General features: G+C 40.8%; 2 protein-coding genes across 3 annotated transcripts in view; one reads left to right on the top strand and one right to left on the bottom strand.

Annotated features, from left to right (window-relative positions):
• The window catches only part of LOC131676869 (mushroom body large-type Kenyon cell-specific protein 1), a 398,326-nt gene that overhangs the window by 323,706 nt on the left and 53,516 nt on the right, over positions 1-21,104 (bottom strand). The gene's annotated exons all lie outside the window — the stretch shown is intronic.
• Positions 11,947-21,104, top strand: part of LOC131693516 (uncharacterized) — a 39,731-nt gene continuing 30,573 nt past the window's right edge. Inside the window, exon 1 of the mRNA XM_058981411.1 lies at positions 11,947-16,324. Coding sequence (XP_058837394.1) covers positions 11,947-16,324 — 4,378 coding nt within the window. The remainder of the gene's footprint in view (positions 16,325-21,104) is intronic.

The raw sequence follows: 21,104 nt of genomic DNA, 5'->3' as shown, positions 1-21,104 counted from the left end.
TTCTTCCACCACCCTCTCCCGAGTGCAGCATTTTCGTCACCCTCATCTACTGCCTGCACGCGATCAAGTTCTTCGCGCAGTAAAAAATTAATTCAGCAATTACTCAACACGCGCTCATGTACTGCTGGCAGCTCTGGCCGAAGTCAAGTCAAGCCATCATTCCATCAACGCAGTTCCTGATGGGCCACAGCGCAACTCGTCGATCATATTGATTACTGCCGCCACCTGTAGCGTCACCCCAGTCCGTTCTTCCTCCATCTTTTGGTAAACCACTGCTGCTGCTGCTGCTGCTGCACCGCTAAACATACCTGACGCTTGCTGCTACAGATGACTGCCAGGGAGCCGCAGCAGTGCCCACAAACAAGACCGAAGTCAACTAGCGGCGACTCTACGTCCATAGAATACAAGAAAGACACCGTTGGTTGTTGGCAAGCAGCTAAAAATAGATTAGCTTGATTTTGGTCGTTCATCCCAGGTGTCCGGCGGTGTCGGTCAACTTTAGGGACATTGAACGATGTTCAAGGTCGGCAAATGGAGTAAATGGATAAGGAAAGATGATGGATGGCTGCAGCCAGAAATGTTTCGTAATATTGGCAGCAGTAGTAGAAAGGTGAGATTTTAAAGGTCATTCATTGCCCTTGTTATGAACGGAATATTTTATTTTTTTCATTATTTGAAGGAAAATAATTACAACATTTTTATATTAAAATTCGAAATGTGTACGGCTTAGTTACAAAAAAAATTACACTTTTTTAAATTTTCTATTAAGGAGCCTTCTTCTGGTTTCGGCGGAAAATCAAAGCAATATTTGAAAAAAAATTCTAGTCTAGTCTAGTCTACACATACACAGCCAATACCTGGGATCCTGGAAAATTGCAGATGCTCGTCCACAATTTTTCTTGTCATCATTACTGTTTGTGGCACATATTGAATATGACACAAGCATCAAAGCGGCCAGGCTGTGCAGCGTACAAAATAAAGATGATTCAAAATTATACGGCAATCAAATTACTCATTCAATGAATAATTTAATCAACGAATTATTTTGAACCTTGAATAAGGAAGAAACGTGGACAACCGTACACAACCGTTTCAATTTGATAAATCGTTGGGAGTGACTTTGCTAAGAGGGTTAATGTCACTCCTTTGGTCCTAGGTTCCTGGAATGGGACAGAAGCAAAGCAATATTTGAATTTTTTTCCGGGAAAATGAAAAAAAAAACATGCAAACTTCTACCTTTGATCTTTTATTCGTTATTTATCGATAATTAGAAATTGATTTTTTTTTTCGAAGATTCGAAATGGCGGCTTCAAAAATGGCGTTTTTCTCGAAACCATGATTTTTCTTCTAACATCAACAATTGGGTCTTGATCTAATGACTTGATTTGCTTTACTCAAAATACTTTTTTGTCTGACTTATACCTAACATTGGCGTGAAAAATTATTTATAATTTTTAAACGAGGGAACAGTAAAAACAACAATTTTTGTCTTTGACGTCTACAAAAAAAATTTTTCAACAAAAATTTTTAAAATTAAGTATCAGTCATGGGAAATTTTATCTATTTTAATAAATTATATCCATTTCTCATTTCAGTTGACTACGAGACACCCTACACTTAACAAAGTAGGACGATGTTTCACGCGCAGAGGTCGATGAGATTGAGATCCGCCATTTTGAAGCCGCTTTTTTGAATTTTCGAAAGAAAAAATCATTTTCTAATTGTCGATAAATAACGAATGAAAGATCCAAAGCAGAAGCTCGTATGTCTTAATTTTTCCACAAAAAGTTCTCAAATATTGCTTGATTTTTCGCCGAGAAGATCCCCTTAATTAATGATTTTGTCCGGAACCAGCAAAGCCAAGTAATCAATCACGCACAAAGCCTCGACTAGAACTCAAAAATACTAAATTTCCGTTAGTATTCAGAATTGAAAATTTATTAATATTTAAATGTTTGCAGAAAATCCCCTCCAAATGATCCAACAAGTCGCGCAAGAATAGGTATAAAAAGAACTAACCGCATTTTTAGCTTAATGAGAGAGAATGTGAGCAACGAGGAAGTAGATAAACTTTAACAAACAAAAAATTCCCAGTGCAAATCTATCAATCTGTCAAAACTAGTTCTCCGCAGGCCTCAAAACAGATCAGAGGATCAACGACCCCCCGGAGACCCGCACGTCCGAAAGGGTTCTTTTTTTCATTATAACCAATCAACTTCGCCTGAATTAACGACAGGATGTTGTTAGCTCATGTAAATGAAATCAATATTGCCAGCTAGGAGAAGAAGAAAAAAATCAGCCGAACTCCGTTCCACCTCCCGACAACCTCCTAAGAGAGGAGTCCATCACTCTGGAACGCTAGTCCAGAACTGGATTTGATAGGTGAGTGTGATTTTTTTTCTCACTCTCTGTTGGAGCCGTTCTCCATCATCGACGACGACGACGTCCCATTCGTTCCACTCCAATCTTTCATACACTGGCTATCTTTCTCCCTTCTTTCTCCGCGTCACCCCGTCCGCGACAGTTCCAGTACCTAATTTCGATCCAATTTTAATCATCGTACGCACCTACGTTCTTCGGCCCCGCGCACCTGAACCAACCAACCCAACCCTGCTGCTGCTCCGGAGAGGTATGATTACAGACGTGCGTTCTGGTTCAACAGTTCCTAGAAGTTCTGTTATTTCTTTTTCTTTTTGTGCCCCTTTCTGCCGACAGATGCCAGTGTAGTAGTCAATTGAACATAACCGTCGATAGTTGCGCGTAACCTTTGCCTATCTGCAGGGGAAGTTTTTTTTTACTGTTCCAGTTAGGGTCCAAGAATGGGGAAAAGTTTGGTTACAGTTTGCAATAGTGATCCGAGCACTGGAAAGCGCCACGTCTATTGCACTTTAACCGGTTCGTTTGTTGTTGTAGTTTCGTAATTAAATAGTCATCTCACGTGTGCCGGTCGCAGGCTGGCTGGCGCCGGAAATCTCCAACTCGCCGTGTGATGTCGATCGGTGCTTATTTCAGCGTGTTTTGTCTCCTTCTTGTTTTTTTTTCTGTCGGTGTCACCTTGGAAAATCGTACCTGCGGAAGAAATAGCTTGAATTCTGTTGGGGACAGGAAATGATTATTTCCTGGCCAAATGCTGGTTCATTTTCGATGTATAGTTGAAGTTAGGAAATAAAAAGTACAGTGAAGTCGAGATGTTCGGCTTTCTCATTTTATAGCGAAATTTTCGAACTAAAAAGAACAATTTAATTGCACTAAGTGTTTTATAGCCAGCCAAAGACACCATCAACAGCATAGCGTATTGAATATGCGAGGTAAATACGCATTGTTATGTATGAGATGCTCAAAACTTTTTCATTACTGTGTACGCGTGGCGATCTCCACACTTGGAAAGTATGATTTGGATCGAGCAAAATTATATTTTTTTATTTAGACTATAGAGGTTTTAACCTTAAGGTCATTCGCCTCTTCGGGTTAGAAAAATCTCTTATGGAAAATTTCTAACCCTATGTGCGGGGTCGGGAATCGAACCCAGGTGCACTGCGTACAAGGCAATCGATTCACCAACTACGCTACGCCTACCCCAAAAAAATTACATAGTTCAACTAATTTTTTCACTAACATTGAATATGTCAGCTTTGGCTTCAGCAGTACAATTCAGTTCAACGGTATATAAATCAAAACCAATCAGTTGCAGACATATTTTCAACACAGCGTCGTGCTAAAACAAATTTTTTGAATTTAATTTAAATTAGTTATTTTCCAATTTGACTATTTTGTACGGTACAATGATATTCTATTTCATAATTGAATTGCTCAAGCCTCAGCTTCTGAAACTACCATTTTCTATTAAATTTTGTAATTTTGTTTATTGTAGGCTTTTATTATCTAACGGGTTTTCAATAAAAAATGAGAATGATTTCAATACCTTTCTGTAGTTAAAGTAACGAGAGTAAATTTTTTTCGCTCCAAGAGAATTGCTCTTTGGACTCCCTAGAAATGGGTTGCATGTTTCTTTTCGTTCGGGTGTTGTCAGTTCAATCGAAGATGGCGTCGACACAACAAGCACTTCGCGAGCGTGTTGTACGGTTTTACGAAACGCATGGTCATGGTGGAAAAAAGTTTACGGTTGACCACTTTCGAGACGAAAACGTGCGCGTAGGTACAGTTTACCGGATCCTGATATCCCTGGGCGTGGAGCGGATGGCCGGTAGCGGCCGTCCGGCGAAGATAATGACGAAGAACAAGAAGGAAGCGTTGAAAAAGCTGTTCGACAACAAGGATGGAATGAGTTTGCGTGACGTCGGCCGAAAATATCACTGCTCCCACACCTTGATTCACCGAACCCTCAAGATGGAGGACATCATCTGTCGGAAGAAGACTCGGTCTCCCGAGTACACGATCGTCAAATCGCAGTGCCGGTGGATGACGAAGAACTACCGCGGGACGTCGTTCGTGCTGGACGACGAAAATTACTTTCCGCTCTCGAAGATTCATATCCCACGAAATGTCAGCTACTGTTCCAGCGATAAGTCGGCCACACACCCCCGAAGTAAAATATAAGTTTAAGCGTAAATTTAAAAAAAGCTATGGTGTACATCGCCATATCGGACAAAGGGATTTCAAAGCCGTGGTTCAAGCCGGTCAATCAACAACTGTACCAGGAAGAGTGTCTTGAATTCTTCTGTCGTTCTTAAACGAACATCATGCGAATGGGAAGTACGTCTTCGGACCGGACAAGGCGTCTTCCTATTACGCCAAAAAGACTCGCTTAGTGCCCCTGGTGTACAAAAATAATTGGCGGGCCAAGGATACGAAGCAGTTGACCACCAGGATACGGAATTGTGTACGGAAGTTGGACGTCAGCGCCGTTCAGCGCTCTTGTGAGAGCATCGCGACTAAGTTACGTCATACTGCTGACCAGGGCCCCTTCTCCAATATTCATTTACATATGAATCCATATATCACTAGTGATAATGGTGTTAATATGTGAGGTAGTCCCATAGCCTTCGGACGCGCACAAGATTGCTCTGGACACATCGCTGATACTCCCTGTTGCAATTGAACTTTTTCTAGAGACAGCATTCCCACCTCGTGACCAACACCGCTCAAGCTGTCTCGCTCTCAACTAGCTACCATAGTCATCATTTTTAGTCAGTCCAATTCTCTCAGCTCCCCTCTTTTAAAAGGTACTACCGCCTCTTCCACTGCTCTGCGATCAATGCCAACGATGTCGTCCGCGAAGCTAAGTAGCATGGGAGTTGTCGTGGTTAATTGCTTCGGTCATTTGAACATCAGATCTTTTAGTTTAAAATAAACTACATTATAGAGCGTTTGGGTAAACAATCGATTGACGAATGTATCGGTCTGCTTCAGTCTATCTAACGGCCCGAACGAGCGGGATGTCACTCCGCTCATTTTGACACTTGATTATGATCCCACCACTGTCATACGAATCAGATCAATCAGTTTTACCGGGCAGCCACGCTCAAACGTTAACAGTTCGTTTCACTGAATCTTACGCGGTTTTGAAATTCCGAAACAAATGGTGAGTTTTCAAGTTATTTTCCTGGAATTTATCCAAGATTTGTAGCATGATGAACATTTACTGCCTCGTGTATCGTCTTAGGATTCGGTTAGTAGGCACAGTCTGCTAAACAGAACTTGAAAGCGCACGTTATGAGCGACATTGATAATTCGTAATTTTTCGATAGTTATTGCACTCGAATTTTTTGGGGTTTTCTTGTCAATTCGAAAGCATTTCTTCTTCCAACCATACCATCAAAGATCACACAGTGAATTATGGGCAATCACGTATTTTAGATGTTTGATCAGTGGCTTTTCTACTATCCGCGCAAAAGCAACTCAAAATGATTCTTCTATCTCGCAGCCTCTCCTGTGTGATCTGTCAACAGAATTTGTTAATCGATCGTTCCGATAGATACTCGAGGGACCGGTTTCCATTAGGACTTTGATATCACATTTTTCTTGCTGAGAGGCCCTGTAGTATCCGATGACATGAGTCAAAAATTGATTCACTTGGTTCCTGCCCCAATGTAGTTAAAAACGTCAGAATACAAGAATGTTTTCTATATTTTCTATAATATTTAAGCTCTCATTTTTGTACTAAATAAATTCTTAACATTTCTTATCTGTTTTGTCATAAAACTGTTTACTTCTACGTCGACTAGTTAGTATGATAATATCTCACGCGATACCCCAGAAATTTCTGCAATACCCCTTCTTCAAAGTAAGGTTTTCAGTACAGTTAATGCTTATTTTGGGCCGCTCAAAATTATTTCATATTCTCGTCGCGAAAGCAATCGATATTCCTAAAACATATGTTTGGGCACCTAATGAGTATCCTGGTGACCGAGCGCCCAGAGACTCCTAGAATCTTGAATCAAGTGCGAACTCCAGCACTTCCTCTCAGCGCACTAGTGTAGTACGCCATAGTGTAGACGGCATCTGGCAAAAGCAAGTGTCGTACTAGCATTGTTTCCCTTTCCTGCTGCAATACAATCTACCTGGGATTATCAGGAGTTGTACATTTAAAGATGCTTTGTTGTTTCCAGGTATTATTAACTATTGGTTCACTGTGCAATTTTCATAACGGATTAGCAATCAGTAGTGGTCGCATAAGCTCAAGCTCATGTTAAACATAGTTTAAATTAGTGTAGTGCAAAACCACCATCTTTGCAGCTGTTTTGGCATTTCAAAACCTTTGTTTTACTTCCTGATCTTTTTGGACAGAATCACGAATACCGTTAAGTAGATTGTGGCCCGGGAAAATATGCTGCAAGAGAAAATTTTTTTTACGACTGCAATGTGGAGGTTATACTTTGCGCCACAAAGATTTATTGACTTTTCTTCTAATTTTTCTAAGCAAAAAATAAGAATGGTAAGACATTGTATTTTCAGGGTTTGACAGGAAAATTTCAAAACTGTATCTTTGCGGATTTCTCGAAGAGTGCACTGATTCATCGTTGGAAGGAAGTCGTTGAAGTTGAGAAAAAAGTTTTCTTTGATGAACTGACTTTCACAATTTGATGATGCACTATTCGTTGTCAATTAGTTAGTCCGCCAAAGACTAGAAGGCATTCATGCCTTCATCAAAGTTGTTTCCAATGTCAATTTCAACAACTTAACTGAAGACAGAAGTATCTAAATAATCTGCTTCATAATTTCCTTTAGGGAGATTATTCACCAAAATTATTTTCTGAATAGATGGGTTATATTATGCTATAAAACGTCTTCGATGATACTAAAACTACAAAAATGACGGTTTCAAAATGATGACCATCTTGGTCGTTAAAAATGGTTTTTGAGCATTTATTTCCATATTGTTGAGTTTAAAAGTGCATAACTTGAAAACGGCACCTTCTATACAAAATCTAATAACGTTATTCGATTCAGCTTTTAACTGTACACCATAAAAAGCCACTTATTTTTTTTATTGCGTCTAATTTTGAGTCCCCATTTTTAAAAATCTAATCTATAAGCACTGAAGTACTCATAAAATGTACTAAAGGCAAACTTAAAACGTCAATTTTCATTATTTTTCTTCTACATTCCGAAAAACAATATGCGGTCTCAGGAACATCTCAACGACCTCGGCTGGGATTAAATCCAGACCCACTGGCGTGAGCGGCGGTCACGCTTACCATTCAACCACTGGCGCCAACTAGTTAAAAACCTTCATGATGGCATGCCGAAGTTCCTTTCTGGAAACAAGGGGATTGAAACGAAAAATGACGTTCCGGTAGTAATTAGACCAAAATTATAAAGCAAAAAGGCATTTCTGGATCTATCAATGGTATTTGTTATTTTGTCTTCCGGTTGATGTTTATGTTCCGTGGACTCCCAGCATACTTAATCGTTAGTACAAAATACCAAAACACTAGGAAGAGAAAATTTTGTCCATCTTTTGCTCCTTATACTGTGAAAGTTTTTGACATTCCAGTGTACGCTAAACGCAGATTGATGGTTTAGAGTAAAATCCTTTCTCACTCTAGGGATGGCGCTACATTTATGTTCTTCTCAGTTGTTATGGGATTTACGGTAGTAGGCCATACTGCCCATAATCGCAAGTCAGTCCCATGAAAATAGAGTAGATTATAGAACATGGGACTAACTTGCGATTAAGGTCCGTATATTATATAATATTCTTGTCCACTTGTTGTAACACTCGTAGAAAATGAATAACAAGAATCGTATTCAAAATGATTATTCCAACGATAAATTATAATTTTACTTGTATCTGGGAACATACTGTTAGTTCCATTGTCTGTATTTTGAAATAGTTTCCTCTACGAACATTTCGCTGAGTAACTAATTTCATTGTACATTAAATTATTTGAGCCCCCCTCCGAATCAAAATCCTGGCTACGGGCCTGTATGAAATTCAAGAAACCAGGTGTAGTTAGTATAGTTACCAGTCAAGTAAATTACGGAGCGACTTTGTTTGCGGCTGAATCAAACAAAACGCGAATCCATCTGAAATTCAAATGGAATTTTTTCCTCAAGAAGCACGAGAAAACATTTGATTAATACTTTTGTTTTATAGATTTTATGGGCGCCGGCTGGCTTAGCAACGATAAACTTGAAAAGTCTATACATTTTCTTCAGAGCCAATCAATTATCTTCGAAATGGAGACCTTTCATCACATCTGGCATCGCTGGTCACCCGTCCTTGTACTCTGCGTGTGACAAATGTTGCGCCACTATGTCGCACACGATTGCAGTGCAACATGTTCGGAAAGCTCTTGCTACTTGCCTTGCCATCAGCCGGCTCGGCGCAAGCAGCAACTTATAGTGCGCTTGTGTGCGTGTTGTATCGCTGCTGCGCCAGCAACCCACCTTCGAAGCAGAGATGTCAGATTTGCTGACCGTGTCTGTTAATGTGGAGACACTTTTGTCAGTACATATATTTTTGTAGAATTGTTATGTTGCCGAAAGTATGTTAATAGAACTAACTGTTTTCATTGTTATTCTAGTGAATTGTAAAAAAGCTGATGTTTGGCGCTATCGGTGTTTCTTGACAGCGGTTTCATCCACGGGAGTTAGCTCCTGTGACGGTTGAATCAGCAAAATAATACGGATCAAGCCGGTTGAATGAAAGATTAACCTGTGAATCAATTTCACAAAATAATTTACCATTTTTCGCTGCACTCATACAGCAGTGTTTCACCTTTCTCACGCTATTTTTGTTAGAGTTCTTTGTGGTTTTCAGAAAAGAAGCAGAGATGCTGATGTCAATTTATATGCCTTCCATCGATTGTAGGCAGCCTAATTATTGAAATAGTTTGGCACCCTTTCTAATAGGGAAAAAATAGACTCTTAACCCTATGTTAAAAATTAATTACACCGGAGAAATTTTTATCACAAATTGTTTCACAAACATTTTCAATGATTTTCCATACTCCGAATTTTGATCACAGCAACCACTTAAAAAAAATGTCTGGCACCCTTGCTTTAAGCATTCGCCAGTTTGGATTCTGTTTGCGTTGAGTGTCATGGCTTCTGCTTCAGTTCAGTGATACGTATTTTAAATTTGTTTCTAAAATAGCCTTTTGGGCCGAGTTTATTGAAAAAATTAAGTGAAAATGGTACGCCACTCAGAGCTACCTTATAGAGCTAGCAGAACAAAAGAAATTTCAAAGATTTGAGTGGAAGAGAGTCCCTTCCGCTTCAGCTTTCGTCGTCGTGAAAAAAGCTTTCATTCGTTGGATGTGTATGGTGATGTGACGCATATGCAGACGGTGCTAGTGTTAGTGTTCGCTGATAGAAAGTTTCGCTCCCAGTAGGGTGGTTCTGTGATTATTACGATATAATTAGTGTTGTGCCTGTCACATCACTATGGATTGTGACGCACCTCTTATTACACCTCATTGATCAACCGGTCGAACAACCGCAGCTCCGACCCTGTACTACTTAGCTGTCATACATCCGCCGACCGAGAAGTGACACGTAGGTAAGAAAAAGTGCAAGTCAGAGAGTTGAATTAACGTGATAGCTGAAGTAGCGTGCAGGAAGAATTAATTTATTATCCTACAGAATTATTGATTATTCTACTTATATCTAGAGTAAAATACCTAGGGCAGTGATTGACATATCTTACACACGAAACATTTATTTAACAAAGAACACAGAAGTTAATAGTACGGATAGTTGCGTCTAGTACGGGCAAATAAGTATCACAAGGAAACTAAACGTGAGTAGTATAAGCATTGGTTGTTAAACCACACCTATGTCATACACACAAATCCCATGAAACCATGAAGGTAATTAATTATAATGAACTTATACCTTTATTCCCAAAGGGATTTTATAACCTCCCTCTACGTTTCGGTACAAATATACGAGAGTTACAAAACCGGAAATCGTCTCCTTTATTGTCCGTTTACTTGCGCAACATTTTATAAAATCCGTTTATCAATCGGGGGCTCTAGTCGGTATGTCAAAGAAAGGTGACGGTCAGGGAACTTCCCCAGCAAACGATGCTCTACCGCCGGGAGTGAGCTGCGACATATGTAAGAATCCGGATAACAGTCGGATGGTAGCGTGTGATTCGTGTGGGCAGTGGTTTCATTTCGCGTGTGTTAGTGTGGATTCAAATGTTCAGGATGAGGAGTGGAGTTGCAAGAAATGCCTTGAGGCGGTGATTCAACTTCCAGCCGGTGCATCTACACCTAATACCGACACTGGAGTGATACCAAAGCCCGGAACCAGGCTAACAGAATCTAATCTAGAGGAGTACGTGCAGAAACAGTTGGCGGTGATGCAGGTGGGCTTTGAACGTTTGTTGAAGGCGAAAGATGATCGGCATCTGAAGGAGCTCAGAGATCAACGGAAGAAATATGAACAGGTGTTGAAAGACACGGAGCGACGTGTGCTAGAGCGTGTGGAAAGGCAAAACTTAATTGGCTCAAGTGGGGGTGGATTAACGGCGAGTTCAACTGTAAATCAACCGGCACAGATGGTGTCCAGTGGATCGACTGGTAATCAAAACCCGAAATTGTTAGGTAGCAGATCAACAGCGAGTTCTACGAGTTATCATCCACAGCAGGTGGCAGGAGGATCATCGACAGGTGCGATCGGAAGTCAGCCGTTGCCATGGACGTTGGGAACCGACCGGACCGACAGCAAGTTCGACGGAAAATCCACTGCCACAAATTAATGCACAAGAGGTGAGTCAGGGCAATGAGGCTCTAGCACATGAGTTGATGTTGCTGGAGGAGCAGCAGGCATTAGAGAAGAAACATATGGAGGAGCGAAGCCGCCTTTTACAACGGCATGCGATGTTCGGCGGAGGAGCAGCCGGTGGAATCGGACTGAATCCTCAGGCGACAGCATTCCAACCGATTGGTAGCGGGTTTTTCGGTGTTTCTTCGCTAAGTCAAGGTCAGATTTCAGCGCGTCAAGCTATCAACAAGGAGCTTCCCATATTTTCCGGCAACCCAGAAGAATGGCCGCTTTTTCTAGCAAGCTACGAGAACTCGACCAGGATTTGCGGATATAGCGACGAAGAAAACATGCTTCGACTTCAACGAAGCCTCAAGGGAAAGGCAATGGAAACGGTACGTTGTCGTCTGTTGCATCCTGCCAACTTACCGGGGGTTATAGCGACGCTGAGAACCCTGTTTGGGAGACCGGAAGTCATCGTCCATTCGCTGGTGAATAAGATCCGGGAAATGCCATCGCCGAAAGCTGAAAAACTGTGCACGCTGATCGATTTCGGAGTTTGCAGTTCAAAACGTCTGCGCGACCATCACAGCTTCAGGTCTCGACGAGTATATGTGCAACGTGGCGCTACTCCAAGAACTGACGGAGAGATTGCCGCCTTCTATTAGACTGAACTGGGCGTACCATCGGCAGGGATTGAACAGAGTCACTCTTTCGGAATTCGGAGACTGGCTTGGGAAGTTAGTTGAAGCAGCGAGCATAGTCACGATGCCAACTCTCAACATCTCGAAACCAGAGAGACGTGGAAGGAAAGACGACAACTACATCAACGTTCACTCGGAAAGCAACTCTAGTTGCGAAGTTCTCTCGTTAGATCGCCCGATTACTGCATCAAAGGGCTGTCTCGTATGTTTGAACGAATGCAGCGGTCTGGACACGTGTGGCAAGTTTCTCGCCTTGGGCGTCGGGTCCCGTTGGACAGTTGTGAAAGAGCAAAGGTTGTGCAGAAAGTGTCTACGGAGGCATTACGGTGCCTGCCACGTGAAAACACCCTGTGGAAGAAACGGTTGCTCGTTCATGCACAACACATTGTTGCACGACGACAAGCGATATAACAAACGTTTGACTCCCGAACCAGCGCAGCAGTCTAACGAGAGTTCAACAACACAGAGCTGCAACACGCATTCGAAGAGGGCGGGAAAGGTTTTATTTCGGTACGTGCCTGTAACGATCTACGGTAAAGGAAAGCAAGTGACAACCTATGCTTTCCTCGACGATGGGTCGTCGGCGACTTTGATGGAGCACGGCCTACTGAGAGAATTAGATCTTAAAGGAACGCCCTATCCATTGTGCTTGAATTGGACGGGTGGCCACCAGCGGGAAGAAGATGAGTCAGTCTTACTGACGTTGAAGATCTCCGGTGTAAACGACACTCCGGAAGTGTTCGACCTTCCAGAGGTTTATACGGTTAGGGATCTTTCTCTTCCGAAACAGTCGGTCTCAGTCTCGCAGTTGGCAACTAAGTACAGCTATCTCAAAGGTTTGCCATTGAAATCCTACGATGATGTCTCTCCACGGATCCTTATAGGGATGAATAATTGCCGCCTGGGTCACGCCCTGAGAAGTGTCGAAGGTGGTGAGAACGAACCGGTGGTGTCCAAAACCCGCCTTGGATGGATTATATACGGACCTTGCACCATGGAATCTGGTACGACGAACTCCGGCTGTAGCAGTTATCACAGTTTCCACATCTGTCCCTGTGTTAGGGAAGAAGAAAGGGATCTGAATGCGGCACTTAAGGAATACTACTCAATTGAGTCGTTGGGAATCTCTGGTTCACAAAAATCACTACATTCAAAAGATGAGGAGCGCGCGATTAAAATTCTGTCAACCGAAACACGACTGGTAGGGAATCGCTACGAGACCGGCCTATTGTGGCGCTATGATCAAGTACAGCTACCCGACAACAAGGGAATGGCTGCAAAGCGCCTAGCTTGTCTACAGAAGCGAATGAGACGGGAACCCGAATTAGTTGCGGCGATGCGATCGAAAATGCTTGAGTACGAGGAGAAGGGTTACATTCGGCGACTGTCGGCAATGGAGAAGGCGGAGAAACATTCTAACGACTGGTATCTACCAATCTTCCCAGTAACCAACCCGAACAAACCAGGGAAGCTACGAATCGTATTCGACGCGGCCGCCAAGGTCAACGGCGTCTCACTGAACTCGTTCCTCCTAACGGGACCCGATCAATTGGTGTCACTGCTTACAGTTCTGTATAAGTTTCGCGAGTTTCACGTCGCCGTAGTGGGAGACATTCGGGAAATGTTCTTCCAAGTACAGATGAAGAAGCTAGACCAACGAAGCCAGATGATTTTGTGGAGCAACGGTAATCCGGAGGATGAACCCGAAGTGTATGCGGTAGCAGTTATGACGTTCGGTGCGGCATGCTCTCCAAGCTGTGCGCACTATGTCAAGAACCGAAACGCTGAAAGATTCGAAGAGCAGTATCCACGAGCGGTAGAGTGCATAAAGTATGAGCATTATGTCGACGACATGTTGATGAGTGTTGAGACTGAGGAGGAAGCTGTAAAACTAGCCAGCGAGGTACGATCTATCCACTCTCAGGGAGGATTCGAGATACGCAATTGGTTATCAAATTCCCGTTCGGTCATCGATAATCTGCACGAGGTCAGTACCACGGAAAAGAACATGAGCTTTTGCGCGGAGATGACGACGGAAAAGGTGCTCGGTATGTGGTGGGACACCACAACAGACACGTTCACGTTCAAATTATCACCGAAGCACGACGAGCAGCTACTTTCCGGAATCAGGATGCCAACAAAACGAGAAGTTCTGAGAACACTGATGGCTATATACGATCCGATGGGATTCATTGGTAATTTCCTCATCTACTTGAAAATCCTGATGCAGGAAATCTGGCGTTCCGGATGTGGTTGGGATGATGAAATCAACGGAAAGCTGGCCGAAAAGTGGCAGACGTGGATCGAAGCGTTGCCGAACGTCCATCAAGTTAAGATTCCTCGCTGCTACCGAATTATAACATCTGCCAAACCAGCCAACAATGTGGAATTGCATATTTTCTGCGATGCCAGCGAGAATGGGATGGCTGCTGTGGCCTACTTCAGGTTCGAGGAAGAAGGAAAGGTGAAATGTGCGATGATTGGATCTAAAACACGCGTAGCCCCTCTGAAGTTTCTCTCTATCCCTCGACTTGAGCTGCAAGCTGCCGTTATTGGAGCTCGTCTAGCCGACTGTATCGTCAAATCACATCGTATTAAGATCATGCGCCGTGTTTTCTGGACAGACTCCCGTGATGTGATATGCTGGTTACGATCTGACCATCGGCGCTATAGCCAGTTCGTTGCCTTCAGGGTCAGTGAGCTGCTGGATACAACTCAAGTGGATGAGTGGAGATGGTTGCCAACTAAGATGAACGTAGCGGACGAAGGTACGAAGTGGCAAAGGCTGCCAGACTTACGCCCTAGTAGCCGCTGGTTTCGCGCACAGGATTTTCTTTGGGAATCGGAAGCCGAATGGCCTGGTCACAATCGAGATCAAGGATCAACTGTAGAAGAAATTCGACCCAGTGTCCTACATCATACAGTTACCGAGCCGCTAGTGAGTTTCGAGCGCTTCTCCAAATGGAAACGTCTGCTGAGATCGATGGCATATGCCCATCGTTTCATCACGAATCTTCATAAGCGCATCGAAGGGGCCACCGCCGAGCTGGGACCACTAACGCAGGAAGAGCTGAAACTGGCGGAAAGCACAATTTACCGGATTGTTCAACAGCAGGCATACCCTGACGAAATGCGCTTGATCCGTAGCAATAGCTCAGATGCCAGTCCGTGGAAACGTACCTTGCTAAAAAGCAGCTCGTTGTACAAGCTGAGTCCAGCTATCGATGAACTCGGTGTTCTACGGATGCGAGGGCGTATAAACGCATGCGAATGGGTTGACGAGGCGACCAAAAACCCCATCCTGCTTCCAAGACGGAATCCCGTGACTGATCTGGTGCTCGCTGAGTACCACGCTTCTTGCCGTCATCAGAATCATCACACAGCGCTGAACCAGGTTCGATTGAAATTCAGCATCCCTCGTCTTCGTTCAGAGTTCGATCGTGTACGCAGAAACTGTCAGCGTTGTAAAGTCCGACAATCAAAGCCACAACCTCCAGCGATGGGAAACCTCCCGCTTGCCCGTATGGCAGCATTTCAAAGACCGTTCTCGTACACCGGGATTGACTATTTCGGGCCAATGTCGGTAACAGTTGGCAGAAGGGTCGAGAAAAGATGGGGAGTACTACTTACCTGCATGACAACCCGAGGTGTGCACATTGAAGTAGCACATTCGTTAACGACGGATTCTTGTATTCTGGCACTGCGCAATTTCATTGCGAGGAGGGGTTCCCCGCTGGAGATTATAAGCGATCGAGGAACTAACTTCATAGGAGCGTCGCGAGAGCTGCGCGAGGCCATGCAGAAAATCGACATGACGAAACTTATGGTTGAATTCGTCAGTCCTAACACAAAGTGGACGTTCAATCCACCGGCCGCTCCACATTTTGGTGGCTGCTGGGAGCGTTTGATCCAGTCGATTAAAAAGATCATGAACGATTTCGACGTCCCACGCCTGCCATCCGACGAGATTCTGCGATCCATTCTATTGGAGATCGAGATGATCCTGAACTCAAGACCGCTCACTGACATACCGCTAGAAAACGACGCGGAACTTCCGTTAACGCCGAACCACTTCCTATTAGGATCGGCAGACGGGACTAAGCCCCCGATTATCTTCGATAACGAACCGGCAGCCCTCAAGCGGTCATGGACGATGGCCCAGCTGTACGCCGACAGGTTTTGGAAAAGATGGGTGGCCGAGTACCTGCCCACGTTGACACGCAAGACAAAATGGTTTCAACCGGTGAGGCCCATCCAGAAGGGTGATCTGGTGCTAATCGTGGACTGCAATCTTCCACGGAATTGTTGGCCACGAGGACGTGTGGTCGAAGTGGTTCAAGCCAAAGACGGACAGGTTCGTCGAGTCACCGTGCAGACTGCGACTGGGCTTCTGGAGAGGCCAGCGACCAAGATTGCGGTGCTGGATGTCGGTGCTAACGGCGGTAAGCCACATGGACAGTGGCGTACCGGGGGGGAGTGTCACATCACTATGGATTGTGACGCACCTCTTATTACACCTCATTGATCGACCGGTAGCATAATTGCAGTTTTTTTCGATGTGTATTTGAAAAATTATTTCCGTGAATGTTTCGAAGCAGTGAAAGGTAGGTGAGAACCATTTCAATTTTTCGTTCTATTTTTGTTGATTTCATTTAATGTCTACTAATCGTTCCCGCAAAAGCCGCAATTTTAAACAACTGCCTTGCAGGATTGTATCAAATTAACTTCTACTAATTTTTACCTTATTAAAATCCAATAGAAACCAAATCTTCCTTGCGGTAATATTTCTTGGAACTAAAATTCTATAAAAATGTGAGCATTTTATTACAAAGCTTCTTAGAACGAATTTTGAATGTGGATACATTTTTCAATTATCTCTTTGAGAAATCTTATCTTATGTACATAAGATCATAATGATTCTAAAAGAAAACTTTCTCGTTAAAAGCTTTTGACAGCCTAAAATAGTCTCTTCTTGAAGAGATAAAAACTAAGTAACCCTACTAAATTCGGCCCTACTCTCCTCGCACGGATGGCCTTGTTAGACCTTACCACATTGAAAAATCCATGATCTCATTGCAAAATCCCTACCATAAAAGATTCGCGCGAAATTGAAATAAATCCAGTCACATTAAATAGTGGAAAACAAATAACTTAATGAAATTTCTCAAGTAAAAAAAAAAATCAAAATGAACGACTCCGACTTACGACTGCGACCAACAGCGCTAACACAATTTATGAAGCGTAAAAGCGATTTTTTTTTCTAAAATAATTTACTCTCTTTTGTCCAACATCCCAGACTATAGATACTGGACACTAGCCAGCCCCCTCCTCCCTCCAACCCACGAACTCCCCGCGGGGATGTGGTAAAAATCGGGGAGATAAGCAAATGACCAAACTGAAGAGTACAAATGGGGTAAGACTTCGTCCAGTTTCGCCGTGCGTCCCGTCTCCCCGGGAATACATATTGGAATGGTGGTCCCTTGCCCTGTCGGGCGCGCGCAAATTACATCCGACTCGCAATAATATTGACCAGCGAAAATGGGGATGAGCAAGAAGGAGGCAGGGGTCCATTAGACAGTGGCAAAATTAAATAAAACACATTGCGCACACCCAGACAAAAAAAAATGTGGGGTGGGGGGGAGGTGGGACCCAGTCCGGTCCGAGAGGAGACGAGAAAAAAATGTCGTTAAAACAAATTGAATCTAACCTCCAGGATTAATTCAGCGTCGAACCGGGAGCAACTCCACTCTCTTTTGTTCGGTTACCGTACCTATTTTTTTTTTTGCGCCACGGATTTCTCTTCCGCCGTTTCACAATAGTGTCCGAAGGACATGCCGGTTTTCCTTCTAGGCGAACTGAGTGAAGTATAATGGAGGGGAAAAAGTTTAATCTATTTTTTTTTTGATTCAGGGTGTGTCATTTCGAGGGATGCATTTTGTTGGTATTCGCATAGTTGACAGGCGCTGTCACGGCGTTCGACAGTTCGCCGCCAAAGTTTTGGTTGAAATGTAGTCGCCAATAATGCTTCTGTCTGGAATCGCAGAGAATTGCGGGTTGTGTTTCCTGAATATTTTGTTCCAACAGGTTCACGGATTTTTGGATTGTTCATTCTATTGAAACTTTGGGTTCGTTGAATTTTTGGAAGCTTACAATCGTGCCGATACGGGTTAAGAAACAGCCCTAACCTCACTTTTAATTTTTAAACGTTTATATTAGGCATATTTTCTAATTTCTTAATTTTTTTAATTTTTTAATAGTTCAGTACTTCCATGATTTAATTATTCAATTTTTCATATCATTAAACTTCAATTTTAAAATTTCTATTGTTAAATTATTTTTTTTGCTATTTTCAGTTATCTTATCAGTTTTCTAAGTTTACACTCGACCACAAGTTTCCCCTAACAAAAAAAAAAGTTTTTGCACAATGCGATTTTCTTGGTCTTTTTTTCTTTATCTCGTTTTTCTCGGTCAACTTTCAATGCAGAAACATGACACTTTTACTAGAATTTTCGATAAAAATTGTGAACATCTAGGGATAATAGGAATCTAGGATACAGTGGGAGATGTTTAAACAATAACACACACTGATAGATTCCTAATATTTTGCCATGAAATTTCACACAGTGTGAAATGGAAAGAGCTGATCATGTTGAGAAGAAGGATAACAAGAAATTGGAATAATATTTATTCTACAGGCCATAAAACAATCGGAGGTCTGATCGAACCACCAAAATTTGTCTCTAACCGATCGGTCCTGGCAGCTCGTCAGGACAAGCTTGAGCTCTTCTTTTCCCGCTGTATTCGGCAGGTATTCGGCCTAACATTTAATTCGCCATGATGGCCTTCGATCCACTATCCGTTCGACTGAACGATCTTGCGGCCTAATGGTCGGCCCCTTGTTTTTAATGTTTTAATTTATTGTTAAATCGTTTAATTTTTAAGTGGTAGTTTATAAATTTTTCAATCCTTTTGAATGGTTTTTAATTATATTCTTTTTTAAATATTTGCCATTCTATTTCAATTTCCTAATTTTCAAATTCATGTGTTGTCAATTCCAAAATTTTGCTTTTTAATTTTTTGGTTATTTGGTTTTTATTTTTTTCTATTTTTTTTTTGTTTCTGGATTTTTAATTTTAAAAATCAATTTTTAAATATATTTTTTTACCTTACCTTTTCAAATGCAATTTTTTTTTTCAATTTTTCCGTGATTATCAAATTGAGTTATTTAAAAGAAACGATTCTAATTTAGTCATTATCTATTTTTTTATTTTTCATATTTTTTTCAATTAATATTTTATTTACCCGAATTTGAAACTTGAAATTTTAAATTTTCGAGCTTGCATTTTTACTACATTTAATCGATATTTTTTAATTCATTTAGTTTTTGATCTCAATTTTTACCTTTTCATTTTTTTGTAATTTTAAATTTGCTAGCTTTGCACTTTAATTTTTTTTTATCATTTTTTATGTGTTCTTATTCAATTTGTCTTTTATATCCCGCTTTTAGAATTTTTTCTAGTTTTTTATCTATTTTCTGTTTATTGTTTCAGTTTCATAATTTTCAAAGTTTTTCGTTTTTAAACTTCTGTGAATTGTTTACTTCTTACACCATTTTGATTGCCATTTTTAAATTATTTGGATTTTTTATTGTGTAGTTTCTGAATTTGTTTTCTGTTTTTCTATTTTTTGAGCGTAGGAAAATGATTCTTCAATGTTTAATTTTCTAATCGACCATTTTTTTTAAATTGTTCGATCACATTTAGATTTTTGAACGTCAAAGCTATTTATTTCGTTGCTATTTTTTATTTTCTTAATTTTATGTATTAATTTTTTTATTTTTATTTATTTCGTTGCTTATTTTTGAAATGTTTATATTATTATTTCGCTATTTTGTAACTTATTTTTTTTAATTATACAGCTTTTAAATTATCTTAAATTTTAAATGGTTTATATTAAAATTTTTCTACAATGTTAAATTTTTGGTTTTTTAGTTTCAATTTGTTTCCTTTTTTAATCCCTTGATTTTGCATGATTCCGAATTTTTAAAATATTGTATTTTTCAACCTTTTTATTTTTTTCAAGTGTAGAGGCTTTAACCGTTGGGTCATTCGCCTATTTTTTCGTGTTAGAAAAATCCATTTAGGAAAATCAATACTAAATAGTAAGAATTAGAAAAATATCCCCCCTAAACTTATTGGATTGACGGTGTTATAAATATCTTTAAGCAATATTACCTGTATCAGTCTGAATAAACTTATTGCACCAATTATTAACAAATAATATTTTTTTTTAATTTAGAGGAAGACAAATTCGCGGTCTGATAAAATCGGGTCTTCACTGTATCAAATAACACAGACACAGTCCTGGTCCTAATTAAAGTTTACATTAGGAAGCTAAGTTGCCATGAAATTCCACACACACACAGGGTAAAACCGAAATAACTGCTCATGCTGAAAAGAAGGATAATTAACAGAACATAGAAATTATATTTTTTCTTCTGGCCAAGGTCCAATCGAACCACGAAAATTTTGCGGATTTAGTCCTGAAAGCTTGACGGGACAATCTGAAGCTCGAGTTCCCCCAACATACGAGGTCCAAAAATTTAATTCGGCATCATGTCCATTCGGCCGAATGACCTTTGGCCTATCAGCCTCACATACTTTATTTTTAAAGTTTAAGTTATTGATTAATCATTTAATATTTAAATGGATTTTTTTTGCATTTTGATATATTCGATTACATTTATTTCTAATATTTGTAATTTTCAATTTTGTTATTTTGAAATTAAATCATTCCCAACTTTTGCTTTTTCAAAGTTTTACTTATTAATTTCTTTTGTCTTTAATTTTTTATTGCGTTGGTTATTGAATTTTAATTGTATTCTTGTCTTTTGACTTTTATTTTTATTCTTCACTTTTTGAGTGAACATTTGAAATTTTTTCATGATGACGAAATATTTTTTTATTGGAATAATTCTAATGTTTCAAAGTTCAAATTTTTTGATGGACTTTTTTATGCTGTTTAATTTATATTTTTTAATTTATCTGGATTTTGATCTATTAATTTTATCCTTCCCATTAATTTTTAATATTCAATTTGTTACTTTTTTAATTTTTTTGTATTTTATCATGTTCAACGTATTTTCCAATTTACTTGCTTTTCTCTTTTTTATATTTTACGTTTCTAGAATTAGAATTTTGAATGGAGTAGTTATTGTTTATT

Source organism: Topomyia yanbarensis, chromosome 1 (assembly GCF_030247195.1).
Source record: "Topomyia yanbarensis strain Yona2022 chromosome 1, ASM3024719v1, whole genome shotgun sequence".
NCBI lineage: Eukaryota > Metazoa > Arthropoda > Insecta > Diptera > Culicidae > Topomyia > Topomyia yanbarensis.
This window is presented reverse-complemented; position numbering and strand designations above follow the sequence as displayed.